Consider the following 25,887-nt stretch of genomic DNA (forward strand, 5'->3'; position numbering starts at 1 on the left):
GGGGGCCGATCAACCTACAAACCCACACATGGTTGAATGTGGGAGGAAACCAGGGCGCCCAGAAGAAACCCACATGGTCACAGTGAGCACGTGCAAACTCTGCACAGACGGCAAATGTGGTCAGGTCAGCATCGGACCTGGGTCTCTGGCACTGTGCGGCAGTGGCCCTACCAGCCTACTTTGCTGCCTACAAAGTGGTTTACCAAAAATGGAAAAGACACCACTCCTTGAACACAGGTGAGCAGGACACAACACAGAGCAGATGGTGAAAGTTCAGAACAAACTCTCACCCATTCAAATGGAAGGGACGGCCGCAACATTAGACCTCTGGTTAACAAGGTTAACTCCTTCCTAAAGCAAGTCAGGTACATCTTATATCTTAGAGTGTCTGGCTATGTTGCTCATGAGAAAAACAACTTGCCATCTATTAAAATTGGGGTTACCTCTTGATGGATGTCCAACATGTTTACACATGATAGCTCCTCCATTAGTTCAACAGTTTCACAATTAAACAAAGCAGAATATTTTCTATTTCTGAAACTGTACGGGCAAGATCGCCACTGGGATCAGCCCCATGCAGAATCGATGTCATCGGTTAACGTTGTTTTTGGTTAGATTGGTCGTTGTACTCTTAAAATGACAGCAAAGGTTCAGTGCAGGTGAGAAAGCCTACAAAGCTGCTGAATAATGACAGCATTTCTGCAAGAGACAATGGAAATTTGTTATGCTGGAGCATGTGTCACATAGAAACATCATTCTGATTGATACACTTCACTGGCCCTTCGGTCCACCGAATCCATGCTGACCATCAATCTCACTAGTCCCACTTTCCAATCCACTCCTGACACACACGGGGCAATTTACGGAGGTCAATTAGACTACAAACACCCACACCCCAAAGACGCGCGAGGAAACCAGAGCACCCGGAGGAAACCCACCTGGTCACAAACAGAACGTGCAAACTCCACACAGAACATGCAAACTCCACACAAAACTGAACCCAGGTCTCCAGCACAGTGAGCTAGCAGCTCTACCAACGACACCATTGTTTGAGAAGTGAGTTATTGCACTGTTTCCACACCATGCTTTGTCACAAGCACAACTAATCCTTGGACTCCTTCCCAAAAGTACGAATGAAAATATAAAATATACAGAAAGGAAGTTAAATTGTTTATTTTAAATATTGCCTCTGTTAAAATAGGAACAAGTGGCACTGGTACAAGTGCATAAAGATCTACACAATAACATGATTCACAGCAGGTTCCAGACTACAGTGTTGGTGAACAGGAGATTGCCACACTATTGGGACATTGACTTTAATAAAGCAGACTAGTCTGCTCAGACTTGCGGATCAGCGAGATGGTTAGCTGTTCTTCAAGTTCTTGTTAAGTACATACATCAAGCAAAAGGCAAGTTGGGGTTCTGTCCCATGGTTTAATAGACTTGGACACCTGCAAACCCACGGCCGATATTCTGGTGGGATGCAGGGATTTCATCAAATAAATTAGACTGGCACCTCCCACTCATCTGTGACTTGGTGTCAAACCTTCTCATCTCATTCCTCCCCAGCTGAATCATTAAGGTTGTAGGTGAAAGGAATGTTTTGATTGTTATGTGATCGGGTGGGTGGCATTCACATTAGGGGGGGGATAACAGCAAACATCAGCGGTACAACGCAGGTCCCGACTCGGGCAAGTTATCTGATCTGCGTAAAACTAAGCACGTCCGCAGCTGCCTGAGGGGCAGGTGGATAAAGGGCAGAGGTCTCACCCCTAGCAGGTGAGGTCAGTTTGAAATAAAAGTTCAATTTGCAATAAATTTCAAAACAGTAATGGAATATCTGTGGCATTGACCATTGCAAGAGTCAGGTCCCTTTCAGCAGCGGTTCAATTTGCTTTAATCCTCCGAGCCATCAATTAAACCCATTTGGGGTCAACTCATGACCAAGATTAGAATCAAATCACCCAAATGCTGTTGCCGCTCCCCATGGAGGGCAAACAGACATCTCAATTGCCAATTTATGAGACACCCGAGACCATGGAGAGAGAGAAGGAGAAAAAAAGCATTTTCCGGGCCATATCCAGCCTGGTTTGTATTCGCTGGAGATCAATTTGTACTGTGGGAAGTTATGCAGGAGCTGCTGTTTCTGGAGCAAGGCTGTGCAACAAGCTGGTTCCAGGAGCAAAGGGCACAAAGTGCTGGAGTAACTCAGCGGGTCAGGCAGCATCTCTGGAGGACATGGGATGCATGACGTTTTGGGTTCCCAGACTCCTGAACTTCCCAGCTGCTTTGGGGAACTTTAATCAGCCCTGGCGACCCGGGACAACTTCAACAGCGAGAGATTTTTGTTTTAATATAGTGTTTAATTATATTACTATTTACTTTCAGCATGGTTATTGAAGCACAACATTCAGTCACACAAAATACAAAGTACACCTTACACCAAAGGAAATTCAAAGACTGGGAAAAAAAATATCAGAACAAAGCATCTTCCAAAGGAAAATTCATATACAGTACATTCCTGACCATCTAAAGTTCCACCTCCAGAAAAATTCCACAGGCAAACCTGTACATTGATACACTGAGTATTAGAAACAAAGATTGTGTTTGGTGCAGGTAGATTCTCACGCTTACAAACATTTGGTGCAAACTGTCTATCATTCAATGTCCAATAGTGTACAGAGCACAATGTGTGCCAAAGCTCAATTCTTCCCCTCCCCCTTAAAGGAGGCTAGACCCTGGATTTCAGTTTATGTTAGAACTGTTACGTAGGTTAACAAGAAATTGAAGTGGAGGGGAGAATGGGGGAAATGCAGTAGTGTCAAATGCTTGATGGTCAATAGTTAGTCACTCGGCATTTGCTTTCATCGGGCGAGAAAAAAAATAGTACTGGCGAGCTTGGGATGGATCAGGGTTAGAGTGTGAGGTGTTGGAACTGTTGAGTGGTCTCAAGGCCAATACGCAACTCAAATGCAGACAAAATAAATAGGAGTGTGGCTAATGATCTACAGCTAATGAACACAGTTAACAAATACAAACTTAAAATCCAACTTATTACAAAAGGCAATGGGCAAAAGTGATATACTGCACGGTTCTGGAGATCACATACTTGAAATGCATAATAGATGGCAATGAATGGCATGCCATCAACCTTTGAAAGGACTGGGAGTCGCCAGAATTTGAGAGGCATGGTCATCTCAATCAAAATCATTTCCGTATCATTGACGTTGGCTTACTCTGCCAAATATTTACAAAAAGCACTTCCCTCTGATCCAGTATTTTTTTCTCTTTAATTTTTGTATCTCTTGCACCTGGCTGCGCTGAGTGTTAAGGTGGAATCCTTTAATGCAAAATCTTTACCCCTGCAGGGAATCTTTGAAGCAGAGGTAAGAATGGATGGGTGCAGGGAGCTAACACTGCTACTAAACAGGTCTGGAGAGGCAAGCAATGTACCTGATGCCCCAAAGATTACCATTCAGTAAGGTGTCAATTCCAAAATTCAGCAAGAACCTGCTGTCTACTATCAACAATGAAGCACAATTGTTATATTTAAAGCTGCCTGCTATTCTCAAATCTTTCATCAGTTTACTGGTAATGTGGACAGAGGAGACTTCTTAAAAAGGATTCCACCTTAAAAATCAAAACTGCTGACAAAACTGCCTTCGTGACTGGTGGAGTCTTTGGCTATTTTGGGGAGCAACAGTGTACGTTGACAGTCGGCTCACTCAGGAGCACTCAGCCACTTCTGATGCTGCCGTCTCCAGTTCTCCTCCTGCGGGCCATGATTACCTCATGCGAGGCTACCTTACAGTTACTGGCCAGCCCGAGCCAACACGCCAAGTCGATGAAACAGGTGGTGATGTTTCCTCTCCAGCCGTACTCGCTGGTCGAGTAGTCGTACGGGAACGTGTGATGGTAGTTGTGGAATCCTTCACCTGAAAAAGCACGAGGGGAGAAATTCTCAGCATCCATTTACCAGCAACAAGGGGGAACCCAGATATTTAACCAAAATAACAGCAACCCCGTCATCAACAGAATACCCAGCCCTCCAGGCAAGAGTGGACACAAAGTACTGGAGTAACTCAGCAGGTCAGGCAGCATCTCTGGAGGGAAAAAAAGGATGGGTGACGTTTTGCATCGAGATCTTCAGTGAGAAGTTGGCGAATTCTGTGCCACAGAAGGCTGTTGAGACCAAGTCAGTGGATATTTTTAAGGCAGAGATAGATTCTTGATTAGTACAGGTGTTAGAGGTAATGGGGAGAAGGCAGGATAATGAGGTTAAGAGGGAGAGATAGATCAGCCATGATTGACTGGCAGAGTGGACTTGTTGGGCCGAATGGCCTAATTCCCCACTCCTATTCCTTATGACCGACCCTACTTCAGACCTGAAAAGTCACCCTTTTTCTCCAGAGATGCAGAGACACTGAGTTACTCCAGCATTTTGTGTCTATCTTTGGTATAAATCAATATCTGCTACACCTCCAGTCAAGTGTTTAATTGTCACATGTACCAACAATGGAACAATTACATTCTTACTTACAACAGTGTAACATACCTGAAACAATGTACAAATAAAATAAATTAATTGAAATACTATCGTAAAAAAACCCCCCATCTTGTGTAACCTCACTAAACTGCTATTTAATATCTCCATTTTTCACCAAATGGAGACATTGCCACTTTTCAGCTGCAGTGCTGGCAGTCTATTGTCCACACCCAGCACTGGGCCCAGAGCCATCAGAAAAGCAAATCCACCAACATAACCCCTGAGCAGAACGCTAGCTAGCTACTTTCTGAATGCAAAGTAAAGGGTGGTGCAGTGGTAGAGTTGCTGCCTTACAGCGCCAGAGACCCGGGTTCAATCCTGACTACGGGTGCTGTCCGTACAGAGTTTGTACGTTCTCCCAGTGACCAGCGTGGGGTTTCCCCGGGTGCTATGATTTCCTCCCATACTCCAAAGACGTACAGGCTTGTCGGTTATTTTGGCTTCGGTAAAAAATAATTGTTAATTGTCCCCAGTGTGTAGGATGGTGCTAGTGCACAGGGATCGCTGGTCGGCATGGACTCCCTGGGCCAAATGGCCCGTTTCCATGCTGTATCTCTAAACTAAACTGAAGTTTGTAGATTGATCCATTGACAAGTGCCGATTGCGACTGTAAGCACTGCTCCTTGTTCTCATGGCGGCAGTTCCAGCCTCAATTCACGCATTAACCTCTGCATGAAGTTGAACCTCCCCTGAAGCGTGCACTCTGGCATGCACTATTTCCTCTTTGTTAATTGACGCTGTACAAGATTGATGCAGGTGCCACCCCAAGACTAAACCTCATTCAAAACACCCTTCATGGACCATTTAAACACCCGGCTTCCTCACAATTACTCCACTTTCAACTGAATTTGTGGGATATCACACACTATTTCATCCATAATTTGACTCCAAAGTTAGCTTCTGGTTCCACTATCACCCAAACACCCATTCCTCCTTCCTGTAAGATGTACCATAAAACCTATTTTGAGTAGGGCATTGGTCAACAAAAGGCAGTTCTGTGGTCAGATAAGATGCAGTTAACCCATTTTTTAAAAGTTGCTGATTTATGCAGAAGATCACGAGAATGCTGCCTGGTTTAGTGGAGCTTAGTGGGAGAGTGGACAGGCTGGGTTTGTTTTCCTTCGGGAGACAGAGGCCAAGGGTGCTGATAGCGGTGCATAAAATTATACAACAGAGTTGAGATAGGACAGAGTTAAAGCCTTTTCGCATGGTAGTGGTATAAAACACAAGAGCATTGGTGGAAGGGGAGAACGGAGACTTCAAAAGATGGTAGAAGGGGCAAGAACTTTTATTTACTCCAAGCTGTTGATGTCTGGAACAACAGTGGCAGAACAGAGGTGGTTGAATCAGACACAAACCATTTGTTATAGGCAAGCCACGAAAGGGTACAGTCCCACTGAAGGACAATGTGGGACTGTACCTCTGTAGGTGGGTCAAAATGGATGTGGCAGGCTGATGGGCCCCAGTTACCATGCAGTATAGTTACGATACTCCTACAAAAGTAGAATTTTCAATTTCAATTAAGAATGTAGAAGCAAGGAACTGCAGATGCTGGTTTGTCAAGGAAAGAAAAAAGGTTGGAGTAACTCAGCGAGTCAGGCAGCTACCTTGGAGAACATGGATAAGAGACATTTCAGGTCAGGAGTTATTTTAGCCTGAATAAAGGTTCCTACTCGAAACGTGACCACGTAACCATGTTCTCCAGGGATATTGCGCAAGCCACTGAGTTAGCTGCTCGAGCACGGTGCGACTTTCCAATTGATAAATGTTGCTTTTAACAACAAAATATCGTGGAAGTTGAAAATACTCGACATATCAGGTTGCATTTGTGGAGAGAGAAACAGCTAATGTGTCAGACATCAGAACTATGATCCGAACATCGCTTCCCCAGCACAAGCCCTACTAGCCATGTCGCCACAACCTAAGCTCAATTTCACTTCCCAGATGCTGCCCAATGCAAGTATTTGTAAGGGTGGTGAATCTGTGGAATTCTTTGCCACAGAAAGCTGTGGGGGCAAAGTCAGGGTGTGGGTGTCAAAGGTTATGGGGAGGAGGCAGGAGAATGGGGTTAGGAGGGAAAGATAGATCAGCCACGATTGAATGGCGGAGTAGACTTGATGGGCCGAATGGCCTAATTCTGCTCCTATCTCTTATGAACCATTTCCAACATTTTGAATTGTATTATTGCTTATAACAGGCCCGCTCTCATGCCCCATGTAACATTGGGAGTCAAGACCAGTGAAACCACTGGTAACAGCCTTGTATCCATTACTCTACCGTGTTCAGCAGCACACACATGACCATGACCTAACCTAACCCACCCTTAACCAGATGACAGTGCTTTGTCAACTGCCTACCCACAATGTATTCCCTGCAATCCCAAACAAGATTTGTTTCTCACAGCATAGACTAAAGCTCACGAACTAGGTGTTTTCCTTGGGGGACACACACACACACACCATCTTTTATATTTGAAAACACAACCTAAACCACTACCCACATGCTTTACAACACACATTATGAAAGAAATGAAGGGTTCCGACTCAAAACATCACCCATTCCAGTTCTCCAGAGATACTCCCTGACATGCCGAGTTACCCCAGCATTGTGCCTCTTTATTATGTAAAGTTCTTTGCATTTGTATGAAATGGAGTTGATTTTGTCAGCAACAACTGTCAGCTGCAATAACAGTGCAGCTAAGTGATAACCAAAGTGGCCTTGAGGCTGCTCGGATACGTATACAGTTCAGAGCCAGTTAAATGGCTGAAGGTTAATAATTTCTCAGCACAAATATTGAGACTGATCCACAAGATGGGCGGATAGTGCTCTTCCGTTGTCAAGCCCCATCAACCAATGCTACCTTTCATTCCCTCATTACAAATAAATCTGGCACGACGACAATTATTGCGTTGTCATTATTGGTAGCACGACAATTATCCCTAAACTTCGAATGCATCACCAAAACTTAAGCCTTCAAAAATCTAGCTCTGCCAAGTTTGAAGCTTCCTGTAACTTGACGCTTTCTAACGTGGGTGAGCATTAAATCTGGCCCAACTGCACCTGCGTGAAGGGCCTTATGAAGCATGAAGCCAAGGGAAAGATAGTCAACAAATCGTGGCGGTTTTTCAGTGTTAGGCTGGGGTGGGGCAAGGTTGAACTGTTATTGACAGTTTCCCCAATTAGCAGAGTTCAATTGAGCCGACTTAAAAGAAATATTCTCCCATATAAACCCAAAACAAAAGATTTGTATCGTTTCTGGCCATGGGTACGGTTCCCTGGAGGAGAAACATGTGCCTGTTAAATTGATCAAGAGACCAAAGTCAAACAAACAATTTCAGATGCAAAGAGCTGAATCTTCCATAGATTTGCTGTGTTACGTTAGGGGCCGAGGGAATATTTATGCAGATCTTTCCTCAGTAGGGAATACAAATAGTGGAAAGAACGAGAACAACAAAATAACTGTTCAGTACTCCATTGTATCGGTCAAACAACCTTCAAACAGGATATATAGTGACATCTCATTACTTTTGTTCCCCCACAGCTACAGGCATGTTCACCTTTCACCCAATAACTCAAGGCAAAGGTTTTGAATCCAGCTACAATGTGATAAAGGAAAGCACAAGGCTTGATTCTCAAGGAGACTGCAGACAGTACTCATTGTCCTGTTAGCAACCTGACCACAGAGGTCTAGGTTCATTGCACAACGGCCTTGCACTGCAATTATTCCAACACACTCCCAACATAAACATCTCCAAACTGGAGCTCATCCAAAACACTGCAGCTTAGTTACACACAACGAACGGCCTGTTCACCCATCAATCCTTCTCACCAGTCGACCAGGGGTCTGTTCTCAGGTAATGTCACATTTTAAAATTGTCCCTCCACGTCCTCATGCATACCAATCCTGGTACCTCCAATGCCCAGACCTCCATTTCTGGCAGCTCATGCATTCGTATTTGCCCTACAATCCCCTTTTATTGTTTCCAACTTCCAATGTTCAGCCCTGCACAATTTCTGCTGTACACTCCCCCACCATCCTTCATGATTCATCTTCAAAACCAACCTCTGGTCACATCTACCAACACATGTGAAGGAAGGAACTGCAAATGCTGATTTACACCAAAGATAAGACACAAAAAGCTGTAGTAACTCAGCATGTCAGGCAGCATCTATGGAGAAGAGAAATGGGTGACGTTTCGGGTCGAGACCCTTCTTCAGACTGAGCGTCAGGAGAGAGGGAACCAAGAGATAATGAAAAGGTACATAGAACAAATTAATGAAAGCTGGGCAAAAAGACAAAAGCTTGGGTTGCAAAGTTAAAAACAATGCCGGATTATAATGCACCAGTCCATTAGATTGTCAAGTATTAAAGATGCTAAATAAACACTTTGTCGTTGACAATAAATTCCAAGCCAAGCAGATTTGGGCAGCAACTGAAATTGCAAAGATCTAAAAGATAAGCTGGATTAAACTGGAAATGGAGGCAGGGTTGCCCGATCAATGCAGAGTCGGGCTTCTTACCTATTGCTCCAAATGCGACAAATCTGTTCTCCCGAGGGTTAATTGTTATGTCGTAGGGCTTGTTACCGAACATGTGGGCTGCGCTGTTTACCAGCCAGGTGGCATTCAGCACCAACGTGTATCTCAGGATGGCAGCCAGGAAGTAGGAAGTCCAAAACAACTCGCCCCAGAAATACCAGGGCACAAATGTCGGCAGCACGAAACACAGTAGCACTACAGAGGGTTTATAGTACCTGGAAAAGAGGAAGGCGTTTGTTACAAGGGCAGAGAAACACATTACGAGTGTTTTAAATTACAGTCCCAGGAACCATTTTCATTAAACCTTGGACTCGCGGCCACTTGTGAATTTTAGTTTAGAGACACAGTGCGGAAAGAGGCCGTTTGGCCCACCGATTCCACACCGACCCATATGCTAGTTCTACCCCACACACTGGGCACAATTTTACAGAAGCCAATTAACCTACAAACATACATATCTTTGGCTGTGAGAGAAAACCAGAGCACCCAGAGAAAACCCAGGCAGTCACGGGGAAGAACGTGTACACCCGTAGTCAGGCTCGATCCTGGGTCTCTGGCATATCAATCTCACACCCCTATGTATGAAGACATTTCACATGTCCCGATCTAAATCTGATATTTAAGTAATTGTTTGGTTCGTCAATTGTAACATCTGCTAACAAGTTGCTCCACTTTATACCCACTGAGTTGGAAGCTGATAAAATGTAGCAGTTATAATAGCAAGCCAAGTTTTTTTTATTTCATTAGGGTCATCACAGACTGATAGACCTCTGCCTCACAGCGCTAGGGACCCAGGTTCGATCCCGACCTCGGGAGCTGTCTGTGTGGAGTTTCCACATCCTCCATGTGACCCTGTGGGTTTTCCCCACAGGTTAATTGGCACCTATAGTCCCCCTGCTGTGTAGAGAATGGATGCAAAAGAGTGGCAACAGAACCAATGTGAACAATTAGAACATTGTCTATTGTCTAACAGGTAATCACTGGTCAGCATGGACTCAGTGGGCCAAAGGACCCATTTCCATGCTGCATCACTCAACTAAGCTCCAAACTAAAGACTCGGCTTAAGCACAAGCAAGAGTGGAGCTGTTGGATTGTTTCAAAGACACATTTAGTCGTGGTTTACAATGACTTCCAGTCAGACTCTCGGTTAACTCAACGTTGCCAGGCTCATTTAGAAGCTAGAGGGAGGAAGTTGTTCAAACCCCACTCAAAATGGTCCAAGATCCAAACCTAGGCAACAGTTAAACAGAGCACTGCATTGTTGAAGGTTGATATTTGGACAAAATATTATGACTCAAACCCTTTCAACAGCACGGCTTGGTGGCGAGGCAGAGTTGGTGCCATACAGCCGAGTTTGATCCTGACTATGGGTGCTGTCTGTATGGAGTTTGTACCTTCTTCCCTTGACCTGCTTGGGTTTTCCCCAGGATCTCCAGTTTCCACCCACACTTCAAATGCTTATAGGTTTGCAGCTTAATTGACCTGGTATAGTTGTAAATTGTTTCAAGTGTGTGTAGGATCGCGCTGTATCTCTAAACAAGATGCAAGGATCCAAAAAAACATGGGGTTTCATCTCCGATGATAGGTTAGGGAGTAAACCCAATAGATACCAATAATTGGATCCACTTTGCTACATGTACTCTCTTGCAATGCATAAGTTGGCCGCAACATAAGCTGCATGATCTGGGATATACTGAATTGAATTGCATTCAAATGAAACTTTATTGGCAGCTACAAGATATTTGCCAGCATCTTCGAAGATTAACTAAGGTGGGACAGTAAATACTTCCCTCGTGGACTCAAATTAAGAATATAACGCAGAAAAACAAACTGAATTGTGCTTATGGTACATTGACGATACAACAGTGATATTTAAGAGGCTTTTTAGATGGGCACATGGATATTCAGAGAATGGAAGAATATGCATCACATGCAGGCAGATGAGATTAGTTTATCTTGGCATCATGCTCTGCACAGACATTGTGGGCCGAAGGGCCTCCTCTCCTTCTGTACAGTGCCCTCCATAATGTTTGGGACAAAGACACATCAATTATTTATTTGCCTCCGTAACCCACAATTTTAGATTTGGAATAGAAAAAAATAATAAATCACATGTGGTTAAAGTGCACATCATTAAAATCTGACAAAAGCCATTTTTATACATTTTGGTTTCACCATGTAGAAATTACAGCAGTGTTTATAGATAGTCTCCCCCATTTCAGGGCACCATAATGTTTGGGACACAGCAATGCAATGTAAATGAAAGTAGTCATGTTTAGTATTTGTTGCATATCCTTTGCATGCAATGACTGCTTGAAGTCTGCGATTCATGGACATCACCAGTTGCTGGGTGTCTTCTCTGGTGATGCTCTGCCAGGCCTGTATTGCAGCCATCTTTAGCTTATGCTTGTTTTGGGGGCTAGTCCCCTTCAGTTTTCTCTTCAGAATATAAAAGGCATGCTCAATTGGGTTCAGATCAGGCGATTGACTTGGCCACTCAAGAATTTACCATTTTTTTAGCTTTGAAAAACTCCTTTGTTGCTTTAGCAGTATGTTTGGGATTATTGTCTTGCTGTAGAATGAACCACCGGGCAATGATTTTTGAGGCATTTGTTTGAACTTGAGCAGATAGGATGTGTCTATACACTTCAGAATTCATTATGCTATTGCCATCAGCAGTTGTATCATCATTGAAGATAAGTGAGCCAGTACCTTCAGCAGCCATACATGCCCAGGCCATAATACCCCCACCACCGTGTTTCACAGATGAGGTGGTATGCTTTGGATCTTGGGCAGTTCCTTCTCTCCTCCATACTTTGCTCTTGCCATCACTCTGATACAAGTTAATCTTCATCTCAAGTGTCCATAAGACCCTTTTCCAGAACTGTGGTTGCTCGTTTAAGTACTTCTTGGCAAATTGTAATCTGGCCATCCTATTTTTGCAGCTAACCAGTGGTTTGCATCTTGCAGTGTAGCCTCCGTGTTTCTGTCCACGAAGTCGTCTGTGAACAGTGGTCATTGACAAATCCACACCTGACTCCTGAAGGGTGTTTCTGATCTGTCGGACAGGTGTTTGGGGATTTTTCTTTGTTATAGAGAGAATTCTCCTGTCATTAGCTATGGAGGCCTTCCTTGGCCTGCCAGTCCCTTTGCGATTAGTAAGCTGACCAGTGCTCTCTTTCTTCTTAATAATGTTCCAAATAGTTGATTTTGGTAACCCTAAGGTGTGGCTGATGTCTCTAACAGTTCGGCTGATGTCTCTAACAGTTCTATTCTTGTTTCTCAGTCTCATAATGGCTTCTTTGACTTTCATAGGCACAACTTTGATCCTCATGTTGATAAACAGCAATAAAAGTTTCCAAAGGTGATGGAAAGACTGGAGGACAGACTAGGTGCTGAGATCTCTCTTATACCTGCATTAAGGAGGCAATTAAACACACCTGGAGAAATTACAAACACCTGTGAAGCCATGTGTCCCAAACATTATGGTGCCCGGAAATGGGGGGGACTATGTATAAACACAGCTGTAATTTCTACATGGTGAAACCAAAATGTATAATACCCTTTAATAAAATCTGACAATGTGCATTTTAACCACACGTGATTTTTCTATTACAAATCTCAAATTGTGGAGTACAGAGGCAAATAAATAAATGAGTGGTCTTTGGCCCAAACATTATGGATATACCGAAGATGGTTGTAATTGTCAAAATTTAAACAGCTTCAAATTAGTCTCAGTATTCCTCAACAGACAGCTGCAGAGTTAGAAAAACTGGCTTGCCAAGGTACATAAAATTCTAACAAAGGCCTATGCTACTTTTGGGGCTGGGTCTCGGGATCAAGGAGGTGCCCAGCTCACTGCACTCCAAGGTAGCACAACAGAAAAACTAGTTGGTGCAGTGCGAGTAAGAGGCTCAGTACAGAGGAGCTAAGGAGTGCTCTTGCTCCTTCTAGTCACCATAAAGTTAACACTGGGTCACACATTTTTTTCTGGCTTCCTCCTGCTCACCAGTTTTCACCGTTCCAAGGATCCAAAGTGCATTACGGGTGCTAAAGTCCAAAACGGGCAATAAATCCAGATTTTCTGCCTTGTCTGGAATGGTTTCGTCAATTCCGCTTTCACAATTCGACAATGTAGTTTAAAATCTAACTTAACCAGGAACGGGGTACTGATTGTGGATGATCAGCCATGGTCACATTGTATGGCGGTGCTGGCTCAAAGGGCCGAATGGCCTACTCCTGCACCTATTGTCTATCCTGTCTACTGCAGCTCTCACTAGGAACATTGAAACTATTTTGTTTAAGATAGAAGAGTCCTAACCCAAAACGACACCTATCCATGTTCTCCAGTGATGCTGCCTGACCTGCAGAGTTACTCCAGCGCTTGGTCTTTTTAATGCGTGTTTTATGTCTATTAATGGCCTGAATTCAACCCTGAAGTGGCTGTTGCATTTTGTGCTTTTTTTTGTTCTAGATAGCATTTGGTTTTGTTCTGCAATGGCATTTTTCACACAGTGGGAAAATAAGACAGATTTTTAAAAAAAGCAGTCTAAAATAACTCTGCTCTGCGGGTACGAACAGAATCATCCCCCTGCGACATGGGTTGGGAATGGTTAACAATGCAGCACTGAGTCAGGCCGACAGAAACTGCTGGAGTAACTCAGTGGGACAGGCAGCATCTCTTCAGGCATATTCTGCATCCAATTCACATCTCACCAGACCAAGTTATTAGACATTAGCCAACTGTGACGTATATTTAATTAATGTTGCCACACAACTGGAATTCCAGTAATACTGTGGCAGAGTGTGTAGGAAAAAAAAAACCCAACAACTGCAGATGCTGGTTTAAAATCGAAGGTAGACACAAAATGCTGGAGTAACTCAGCGGGTCAGGCAGCATCTCGGGAGAGAAGGATTGTGTGGCAGAGGCCTGGCATCCTAGACCAGGGCCATATCTGAGGAAGGATGTGCTGGCTCTGGAGAGCGTCTAGAAGAGGTTTACGAGAATGGCTCCAGGAAAGAGTGGGTTAACAAACAATGAGGGCTGGACAGCACTGGGCCTCCACTCGCCAGAGTTTAGATGGTTAAGGGGGATGGGGGGTGCATCTCATTGAAACTTGCAGAATAATGAAAGGCATAGATAGGGTGGAAGTAGAAAGGATGCTTCCACGGGTGGGAGAGTCTAGGACCAGAGTTCTCAGCCTTAGAATTAAAGGGCACTCTTTTAGAAAGGAGAGGAGGAGCCTCTTTAGTCGGAGGGCAGTTAATCTGTGGAACTCAATGCCATAGTGGGCTGTGGAGGCCAAGTCAGTGGATATTTTTAAGGCAGAGATTGACTTGATTAGGACAGATGTCAAGGTTTATGTGGAGAATGCACGAAAGTGGGATTAAGAGACTGAGATCAGCCGTGATTAAACGGCGGAGTAGACTCGATGGGCCGAATGGCCTAATTCTATCCCTATAACTTGTGATCTTATGACAAGCTGCAGCAGAAAGCACCCCCTAGAACTGAGATGAGGAAAAACCTTTTCAGTCAGAGAGTTGTGAATCTGTGGAATTCTCTGCCTCAGAAGGCAGTGGAGGACAATTCTCTGAATGCATTCAAGAGAGAGCTGGATAGAGCTCTTAAGGATAGCGGAGTCAGGGGGTATGGGGAGAAGGCAAGAACGGGGTACTGATTGAGAATGATCAGCCATGATCACATTGAATGGCAGTGCTGGCTCGAAGGGCCGAATGGCCTCCTCCTGCACCTATTGTCTATCTGGCTCTAACATGGTCTAAGCTCCTAGTCCTCGTGTCTTCATCCAAAACCCATTCCCACATCTTTCAAAACTCACGGAAACTTTGATCCAGGACCTTAGGACCACTTGAAGCTGGGTTGAGACTCAAACAGAAGGGACCGCCATTCCACAGGCAGGACTCGGTGGGGAACACGGGTTTCTGAGCACCGAACGTTTAGAGCTAGGTGGAGAAACAGGATGCGCTACTAACTTTTTTTGAAACATGACAACAGGGTCTGCCCTCAGGTCGGCCAGGTCCAGCTTCTTCCCCTTCTCAATCACATCCGGATGCTTGCGAACCATGAGCCAACCCACATGCGAAAAGAAAAAGCCACGGGTGGCGTTGTGAGGGTCGGCATCCGTCTCGGAGAACTTGTGATGAACGCGGTGATCCCTTGCCCATTCATAAATATGGTTCTAAAGAGGGAAAAGTCACAAAATGTCAGACAGTTTATTCCCAGCTGTTACCAGGCAACTGAACAGTCTCTCACCAGCTGGACTGCAGTCCCGGCCTCCCATTCACCTCGCTGGAGACCTTTAATTAGACTTTATCTTGCACTAAATGTTGCACCCCTTATCTTTTATCTGTGGACTTTGGCCGGCTTGACTGTAATTGTGTATAGTATTTTACTTGACTGGATTGCAAGCAAATAAAAGCCTTTTTCACTGTACCCCAGTAGACACGACAATAATAAAATAAACTGGGTTGGAGACATGAGACCGCAGGTGCAGAAATCTTGAGCAAAAAAAAAAGTGTTGGAGGAACTCAGCAAGTCAGGCAGTAAATGTGGAGTGAAATAGATAATGCTTCAGGTTAGGACTCTTCTCCTCCACCCTACCCCAGCCTGAAGAGTCCTGACCTGAAAGGTCACCTGTCCATGTCTTTCAGAGATGCTGCCTGGTGCACCAAATTACTCGGGCACCATTTTCTTTTCCAAAAAGAAGGCAGTGGAGGCCAATTCTCTGAATGCATTCAAGAGAGAGCTAGATAGAGCTCTTAAGGAGAGCGGAGTCAGGGGGTATGGGGAGAAGGCAGGAACGGGGTACTGATTGAGAGTGATCAGCCATGATCACATTGAATGGCGGTGCTGGCTAGAAGGGCCGAATGGCCTCCTCCTGCACCTATTGTCTATTGTCTAAAAACCAGTCAGGTTTTCCAAAACCAACTCAGACACCATTTTCTTTTCCAAAATCCAGTTCCTTGCATCTATTTCCAGTATTCGGTTTTAGTTCTCGAACAGCTGATTTCTACACTACATTCACGCATCAACTTATTCGCTCATTAATGTGGCAGCTCTGAAAGCAGGAGAATCTGGGTCTGCACCTTATCACAGGAATAACCTCCGATGAAAGAATGACCCATGACGACCTCTGCTTCTCTCTCTCTCTCTCTCTCTCTCTCTCCACAGTTGCTTCCTGACCTGATGGGTGTTGCCTGTTAATTCAGGTTTCCAACAAATGTGGATTTTTCCTGCTTTTAGGATTTTCTCAACATATCGTGCAGTTCCCACAAAGCACAGGGAGACACAGTAGCAGAATTGCTGCCTCACAGCGCCAGAGATTCGGGTTGGATCCTGACTATGGGCACTGTCTCCGTGACCTGCGTTGGTTTGGTTTTCGCCGGGTGTTCCGGTTTCCACTCCAACGACAAACAGGTTTGTGGGGCAATTGGCTTGGTAAAATTATCAATTGTCCCTGGCGTGTGTGTGTGTGTGTGGGTAGGGGAGTGTTAATGTGCAGGGATTGCTGGTCCTCGCGGACTCGGTGAACCAAAGGGCCTGCTTCTGCGCTGCATCTCTAAACTAAACTACAATTCCCAGGGCACAACATTTTCATTGTCATGTGCACAAGTGTGGCGTGGTGCAAAGACAATGACCTCAACTTGGTTGTTCACACAAAACAAAGCAGCAACTGGAAATTATGCAACATCTTTAACCTATTCAAATTCCCCAAGGCACATAACAAAAAAAAGTTGCAACATGGATTTGTGCCTGGAAGGTCATGTTTGACTAATCTTCTTGAATTTTTTGAAGAGGTTACCAGGGAAATTGATAAGGGCAAGGCTGTGGATGTTGTCTATATGGACTTCAGTAAGGCATTTGACAAGGTTCCACATGGAAGGTTGATTAAGAAGGTTAAATCGTTGGGTATTAATAGTGAGGTTGCAAGATGGATTCAACAATGGCTGAATGGGAGATACCAGAGGGTAATGGTTGACAATTGTATGTCAGGTTGGAGGCCAGTGTCTAGTGGAGTGCCCCAAGGATCTGTGTTGGGTCCACTGTTGTTTGTCATTTACATTAATGATCTGGATGATGGTGTGGCAAATTGGATTAGTAAATATGCAGATGATACTAAGATAGGTGGAGTAGTTGATAGTGAGGTAGATTTTCAAAGTCTACAGAGAGACTTGGGCCTTTTGGAAGGGTGGGCTGAAAGATGGCAGATGGAGTTTAATGCTGATAAGTGTGAGGTGCTGCATTTTGGTAGGACAAATCAAAATAGGACGTACAGGGTAAATGGTAGGGAATTGAGGAATGCAGTGGAACAGAGGGATCTGGGAATAACTGTGCATTGTTCCCTGAAGGTGGAATCTCATGTGGATAGGGTGGTGAAGAAGGCGTTTGGTATGCTTGCCTTTATAAATCAGAGCATCGAGTATAGAAGTTGGGATGTAATGTTGAAATTGTACAGGGCATTGGTGAGGCCGAATCTGGAGTATGGTGTGCAGTTCTGGTCGCCAAATTATAGGAAGGATGTCGACAAAATGGAGAGGGTACAGAGGAGATTTACTAGAATGTTGCCTGGGTTTCAGCACTTAGGCTACAGAGAGAGGTTGAATAGGTTGGGTCTTTATTCTTTGGAGCGTAGAAGGTTGAGGGGGGACTTGATAGAGGTTTTTAAAATTTTGAGAGGGACGGACAGAGTTGACGTGGGTAGGCTTTTCCCATTGAGAGTGGGGAAGATTCCAACAAGGGGACATAGCTTCAGAATTGAGGGACAAAGGTTTAGGGGTAACATGAGGGGGAACTTCTTTACTCAGAGGGTTGTGGCTGTATGGAATGGGCTTCCGGTGGAAGTGGTGGAGGCTGGCTCGATTTTATTATTTAAGAGTAAATTGGATAGGTATATGGATAGGAGGGGATTGGAGGGTTATGGTCTGAGTGCAGGTAGATGAGACTAGGTCAGGGAGAATGGTCGGCGTGGACTGGTAGGGCCGGACAGGCCTGTTTCCATGCTGTAGTTGTTATATGTTATATGTTATATACAAAAGAAAACCGTGCCCCAGAAGGATGGGTGACTAAAAGTGCAAATCAGAGCTAGGTTTTATGCACCATCGTAAACAGAGAGGAGCGAGGGAAAATGGACGAGGGGAGAAATTCCAGACATAGACAATGGAGCCTGATCTGGAGGGAAAATACAAAAAGGAGTTGCATCTTCAGGCCAAATGAAGTTTAAAACAAAGAGTAGCCAGGATTAGTAGGGGGAAAAAAAACCTGCAGATGCTGGTTTAAATCAAAGGTAGACACAAAAGGTGAGAAAACCCCCCCTTTTTCACCCAGGGAGTTGTGAATTTGTGGAATTCTCTGCACAGTGGAAGCCAAATCACTGGATAGATTTAAGAGAGTTAAATACAGCTCTAGGGGCTAGGGGAATCAAGGGATATGGAGAGAAGGCAGGCACGGGTTATTGATTGTGGACGATCAGCCATGATCACAATGAATGGCGGTGCTGGCTCAAAGGGCCGAATGGCCTCCTCCTGCACCTATTTTCTATGTTTCTAAAATGCTGGAGTAACTCAGCGGGTCAGGCAGCATCTCAGGAGCGAAGGAATGGGTGACATTTCGGGTCGAGACCCTTCTTCAGACTGATGTCAGGGTTACTCCAGCACTTTGTGTCTACTAGTAGCCAGGATTGTATTTTTGCAGAATAGCAGGGGTATATAATGAATTGTGGTATGTACATGCTTTCTTTGTTGACATTACAGGTGTGCAATTCCCCACAGCAACCAGAAAAATAATTAGAATGGAAGTATGACACGGGAGGATGCCATTCGGCCCATCGTGACACTGCTGGTTGATAGCCCGATCTCATTTACAGCAGTAGTTCCACAGCCCTGCAGATCAGTACCGGGAGTGTCCACCACACTTTGCTAGAAAATACATTTTCCTTATGCCTCCTCTAAACCTCTCAATTATTTCAAAATGTACTTTGCCTAGATTTTGATCCTTTTTGCTGAAGGAAAGAGTTGTCAATGGGAGGGACGTATCTAGGACTCCCCTCCATTTTATGCACCTCAAGTTCCCATCAGCTGTGTCCCCATGGCACCAATGAACCATGACATCATGGTGAATTTCCTCTGCCTTCTCATTTCCTACCTTCCTGAACTGTTTCCTAAAGTCACACCTATCCCATAATGTGGTGACCAGAGTTATATGTGATATTCAAGCTGGGATCTAATCAGTCTTGAAACCAAGCCTTGCCATCGCACTGCGTCTCAGTTAACAAAAGTAAACCATCCCATAAACATATTGAATTTAGTTCATAAGTTCTAGGAGCAGAATTATGCCATTCGGCCCATCAAGTCTACTACGCCATTCAATTATGGCTGATCTATCTTACCCTCTCAACCCCATTCTCCTGCCTTCGCCCCATAACACCCTTTCTAAGCAAGAATCTGCCGACAAAAAAAATCCATTGACCTCCACAGCCATCTGCGGCAATGAATTCCGCGGATTCATCAACCTCTGACTAAATAAATTCCTTCTTATCTCCTTTCTAAAGGTATGTCCTTTTATTGTGTGTGAATTTAGTCAACTTATAGAGTGGTTGTAGCCTCCAAGGTCATTTTTACTCCCCCAAGCCAATTATTCTACATTGCTTTGTTGCTCCTCCAGCATCCCATGGAATTCTACAACATTTAACCAGTCTGCTGTGGAGCCTTGCCAAAAATTAGAAAATATAACATTCGCGAATCAGAGAACACAACGTCCTTTCCATTATCTGCTCAAAAAGACAGCCAGTCTGACATAAACCCCCCCCCCCCCCCCCCCCAAATCCATAGAGAGTATTGCCAATTTAGCTGAGCGTTCCTAAATAAAGAAGATAGGCACAAAATGCTGGAGCAACTCAGTGGGTAGGGCAGCATCTCTAGAGAAAAGGAATAGGTGACAGTTCAGGTCTCGACCCTTCTTCTGAAGGGTCTCGATCCAAAAATTCACCCATTCCTTTTCTCTAGAGATGCTGAGTCTGAAGAAGGGTCTCGACCCGAAACGTCACCCATTCCTTCTCTCCAGAGATGCTGCCTGTCCCGCTGAGTTACTCCAGCATTTTGTGTCTACCTTCGATTTAAACCAGCATCTGCAGTTCTTTTTCCCTACTATAACATTGGTGAAGTTAATCGAAACTGCCATGCAATTCTTATTTATCCATTTTGTCTATTTATCCATTTTGTCTGTGGGAGTGTGAGCATTCCCACACTCCTCTGGCACCTCACATGCAGCCAAGGAGGATTGAAAAAAAAGACAAGGCCCCATAATTTTCTTCTGTGCTTTTAAAGAAACAATCTGGAATACATTTCAAGCAAGCCTGTGATTTGTCCACCTTCTAAAATGCCAACTCTTTAATATTTCATCTTTCATGTTTGTGCATCCAATCTTTTGAAATCATTTTGCCTTAATGGCAAGATATCCATTGTCCTCTTTTGCCACAAAATACTCAAAGAACTGTACCCACATCCCCTGTGTTTCCCCCACAATCTCTCAAACCCCCTTCTTAAAACCACCCTCTTGCTTTCAAGTTGCTGTTCCTAGTTCAACTTTACCACATCACTTCGGTCTAATAAAACTACCCTTCCTCCAGTCTTTGTTCCCGTTCTATATTTGTCCTTTTCCATAACCATGCTAAATCTAATGGCATTTTGATTACTACACAAAAAGCCAATGCACAAATAGTCTATCCTTCTGCCCAGCTACATTCCACAAAAATAAATCAGGTGAGACCACCATTTTGTTGGGCTTAAAACATGCTAGATGTAAAATTAATTCCAAGTGGTATCTATGTATTTTGTGCTCTCTTTGCCCTCCCCACTGACTGCATCCCAGTTAATTAGGATAACTGAAATGTTCTCACTAGTACTGCCCTGGCACTTTTGCACTGGTCACCATTTCCCCCCTCATACTGTTTGGGGCTGTGCAGTGCACTTCAACAGTACAATTGTATTGTACACTTCAACAGTACAAACAGTGCGTCTGAAGAAGGGTCTCGACCCAAAACGTCACCCATTCCTTCTCTCCAGACACGCTGCCTGACCCACTGAGTTACACCAGCATTTTGTGTCTACCTTCAACAGTACAACTGTTCTTCTGCTCTTCAACACAATTATTTTCACAATGCCCGTATAATGTCAGTGATCATTTCTTTAGTCAATATTGCCACACCTCCATCTCATCTGACCAAAGCTTCCTATCCTTATTTTAGCCATTACTGAACCATAGCTTAAAAAAAACTCTCCCTATATCCACCCTCAATTAAAGTGCCATATTTTACGATGCTCCTTGCATTCAGGCAGCTAGAATTCTTTTTCCTTGTTCATTTACAAAGTTTTGCTTCCTCTGCTTTGTAAACTTGGATTAAAATATGCCTCACCACTCTTCCCCGAAGACTCCAAAACACAAGACTCGCCTCCCTGCCAACCCAGTTTAAACCTCCTAAATGGCATTACAAACCCCAGCCACAACCCTGTTGAGCTACAACCCATCTAGACAGTGCATAATGTCCCAAGTCCACAGGAATTGAAGCCCTTTCCCCTCTGCATCTATCTGCTCTTCCAACCGATTTCCACATCCACTGGTACTGGAGTCATTGAGAAATCGCAACCTCTGAATGTCATACTAGTTAAACCCTTTCCAAACTCCTTAATACTCTGGTGAAAAGATTTCATCTTTTTTTTCCCCCGACCCATGTGGTTGACTACAAAATGGATCATAGGGCAGAACAGTGGTGGACTTGCTGCCTTACAGCTCCAGAGATTGTTTTTGATTCTGACTATGGGTGCTGTCTGTACGGTTTCTCCCCACAACCCACGTGGGCTTTTCGCCAAGATCTTCTGTTTCCTCCCACACTCCAAAGACGTACAGGTTAATTGGCTTGGTATAAATGTAAATTGTCCTTGGTGTGTGTGTGGGATAGTGTTAATATGTGGGGGTTGCTGGTTGGTGTGGGCTAGGTGGGCCAAAGGGCCCATTTCCACATGTAATCTCCAAACTAAACTAACTTCATCTCTTCTCTAAATACGATGTAGCTCAAATGGTATCCAACAGCACAACAGCAAAAATAAAATGACTGCTTTAAGATTTTAAAATTCATTCACTGAACATAGACATCGTTAGCAAGACAGACACGTATCCTCCATTCCCCAGCCTCCGCAAGAATCAACCACATTCATGGGTCCGGAAACTTAAAAGACCAAAACCGGGCAATCAGATTTCTTTCCCTGAAGCACTTTGGCGAACCAGATAGTGCTTTAAAATCACAATCCATTAGTTTTATGATTACTATAACTGAGACAACTCAACAAAACAAATGTAATTACTTGAATTTAAATCCCTCAGCTGCCAATGGTGGGGTTTGAACTCAATGCTGGATCAGTGCTTCAGAACTCTAGCTGCTAATTGCTTCCTTCGTCATGACACACAAGGCTGCTATTCTGCCCATCATGTCTACTCCAGTTCTTAGCAATATCCCACACTTTGGCCCATACAGTTCATAAGTTGTAGGAGCAGAACTAGGCCATTCGGCCCATCAAGTCTACTTCGCCATTGCTGATCTATTTTCCTCTCTCAACCCCATTCTCCAGTGTTCTCCCCATAACCCCTGATACCCGACAGTGGAACGTCACAACGGCTGGGAAGGCGGATGAAGGCTGCAGCAGAAAAGGGTCCCCGGTCGTCTTGGACTCCATGCCACTGGATCCTGACTCAGATCTGTCAAGGACCGTGTGGTGGCTGTCTGTGCACCAGTCTCCCCACGTTAACCAAAGTCACGCACAGGCATCTTCTAATGAAGAGGACAGTCATACTCGCTTCGAGTGACCACCGATGATGATAACACCCGGACTAATCAAGAATCTATGAAATCTCCATCTTAAAAATATCCATTGACTTGACCTCTACAGCCTTCTGTGGCAATAAATTCCAGAGTTCTCATCACCTTATTCCACCCCCCACCCCCACCATCTTCTTAACAACCACCTATACTATAAATAATTAATCTACCAGCCAGACCATCCTTGAGAGGTGGGTGAACATTGGAGCACCTGGAGGAAACCCACACATTTACAGGGTCTATTAACAAACTCCCCACTAAAAACAACAGATTGGAGTAGGGTTAGTCGAGCTGTGAGGCAGTCTCTGTACCACCCTCGATGATCATAATTTAATTTTACCCCTGCTTAATGCCACTTCACTTGGGTAAATGATTCTGCTCAACAACAGGAATTAAGAGTTATTGAAACATCCCTACACAGAATAAAATCCCTCATCACTATGATTCTGGTGTTGAAAAAAATGTTGTGGAATTTGTAAGATTTAATTGAATTTATAAGTAATTAACCAACCAAATGATCGAGACAGGCAGACATGATTCCAATTATTGAAACTTTAATTTCAGCAACTAACGGAAGTCTGAAATGAAACAGAAAATGCTGTAAACACCCAGATTAAGCAGTACCTGTGGAAAGGCATGTATTGTTGGCCAACCGTTTCTCTTTCTGCAGATGCTGCCCGACCCGAGTGTTTCCAGTACTTATTGACTTCATTTCTCTGGAGTGTTTGAGTTTGATAACGCTTTAGAGGCTTATATAGATAGGGTAGACAGTCAGAACCTTTTCCCCCAGGGCGGAAATAAAGGCCTGGGGTAAAAGGAGTGAAGGTGGAAATTTAAAGGAGCTATAGAGGGCAAGAGTTTTATTAGTTTTTACACACATACACAGTGTTTGGAACACACTGTCAGGGGTGGTGGTGAATGTAGATAAGATAGTGGGATTTAGTTTTTTTTTTAGTTGGGCACATGGATCACGTGCAGGCAGAGTTTAGTTTAACTTATTCACAAAATGTTGGAGTAACTCAGCAGGTCAGGCAGCATCCCGGGAGAGAAGGAATGGGTGACGTTTCGGGTCGAGACCCTTCTTCAGACTGGTTTAGTTTAACTTGACCCGTTGAGTTACTCCAGAATGTTGTGCCTACGTTCAGTGTTGATATTTTGGGCCAAAGGGCCTTTTCCTGTGTTGTACTGTTCCACATGTACTGTTGTCGTCTGTTTCCCCTCTCGTGTGTGGAGAGGGAGAGGAGGAGGGGTGGAGAGAGAGAGAGAGAGAGAGAGAGCACGTAATTTATATTCGCCTCCTCTGCAACTCACAATTGCGGTTATTGAAGCAAACAGTCCACAAGCTGAAAGACTTTTTTTTTTTTTTTTTTTTTTTTTTGTTACCTGGAAGGCCATGGAATTGGCAATGGCCAGGAAGACCCTGAGCGGCGTGGCGGCCGTGTAGGTGCGGTGACTCCAGAGCCTGTGAGCGCCTGCCGTCACCCCTAGAGCACTCAGCAGGAAACATAAGGTGGCTGCAGGGGGAGAGAGAGAGAGAGAGAAAAATACGCAGTTGAAGCAGCCAGTGAAAGCCTCGACAAAAACAACTGCAACCTTGTTTCCACCACTGAGGGCAAAGGGAGAGAACAAAGACTAGTGCAAAATACTTTAATACGCAGCGAGCATTTCATACCGAAACCGAGCGCCATTGAGATTACCCACAACACGTTCATTTTTAACATTACTGCATCGAACTGCACCGGTTTAATCGACGTGACGCATGTTTATTTAGCCTCAAACTGTTGCAAATATTCATGCGCCGTGGGTTGCGGGGGAAAAAAAATGAAATGATGCATGCGAGATATATATATATCAATATAAATAAAAATAAAAATAAGAGTTAGTCTTTACCCCACAGCCAGGTCAGAGGCTTGGCCGACGGTACCAGGGTTAGGGCGTAGACGGCGGTGAGATGCAGGACGCCCATTAGGATGATGTTCCGCCACACCAGCCTCATGGGCGGCTTGGCATTCTTCTCCACATAGGTGGTGTCGAAGGAGTCGTCGACCGGCGGGCGGTCGTCCACGTAGTCGGGGCAGGGGGCGAGCTGGGAGCCGGGGTCGGGGTCGGCGGCCGGGCTGTGGCTGCGGATGCGGCCGGTCGCGGTGCTCATGGCGACTGCTCTGACTGTGTGTGTCACTGTGCAGGCTGCAGGCGCGGCTCCTGATAGCAACACCGGGCTGTGGCGCTGCGCGGCGAGGCGAGGCGATGCGATGTGCTGTTTGTTACTGGTGCTCGTCTGTGCAGCCTCCGAGATGCTGATGGACAAGTAAGTGGGTGTTGTTTGGGGGATGAAGCTGATCAATAAAGCAGCCGGCTGATACTTTTCGGAAGACGGGATCACATGGCATCCATTGGTTCAGCCCGCTTTGGCACCACCACACCCCAGAGCTGATTGGCCATGCATTGGTGGCCTGTTATGCTTGCAACACTCGCACACAATTACATACCTAATATATGCGCAACGCAATACTCAAATCTGCACTCAACGAGGGTGGAGTGACTTTTCCCCCTTTCCAATTCACGTTGCTATTTGCAGCCACAAATGCATTTTAAATTAAAGGTTTTTTTTAGAAATTTCACGTCGCCCCTCGTTATTTAAAAAAAAAAAAAATTCTCTCCACATTGCTTCTTGTAAGACAACGCGCCTTTCTGGTTGGAGGCAAGTAAATATCACCCGAGCGGGCGAGTCAATGGCCTACAGTAACCCCCAGGAAAATGTGGGTCATTGTGCCAGGATTTCCCGCAGGTCCTAGTGTCCACCAATTCAACGTTTCAATCCGTGGTCATTTTAAACTCTGTGCCTTTTTAATTATTCTTTAAAAAACAAAACGTTTAGAAAATTCACAATTGTAAATGTTGCCCCTTTACAAACCG

General features: G+C 44.6%; 1 protein-coding gene across 1 annotated transcript; it reads right to left on the reverse strand.

Annotated features, from left to right (window-relative positions):
• Positions 1–1,163: 1,163 nt before the first annotated feature.
• Positions 1,164–25,350, reverse strand: LOC144610095 (acyl-CoA desaturase-like). Its single transcript, XM_078428637.1, has 5 exons — positions 24,862–25,350; positions 24,355–24,485; positions 15,077–15,282; positions 9,068–9,300; positions 1,164–3,935 (listed from the first exon to the last, which is right to left on the reverse strand). The coding sequence occupies exons 1-5, from the start codon at positions 25,121–25,123 to the stop codon at positions 3,736–3,738; spliced, it is 1,032 nt and encodes a 343-aa protein (XP_078284763.1). The 5' UTR covers positions 25,124–25,350; the 3' UTR covers positions 1,164–3,735.
• Positions 25,351–25,887: the final 537 nt, after the last annotated feature.

The sequence above is a fragment of the Rhinoraja longicauda genome, chromosome 35 (assembly GCF_053455715.1).
Source record: "Rhinoraja longicauda isolate Sanriku21f chromosome 35, sRhiLon1.1, whole genome shotgun sequence".
Taxonomy (NCBI): Eukaryota; Metazoa; Chordata; class Chondrichthyes; order Rajiformes; family Arhynchobatidae; genus Rhinoraja; species Rhinoraja longicauda.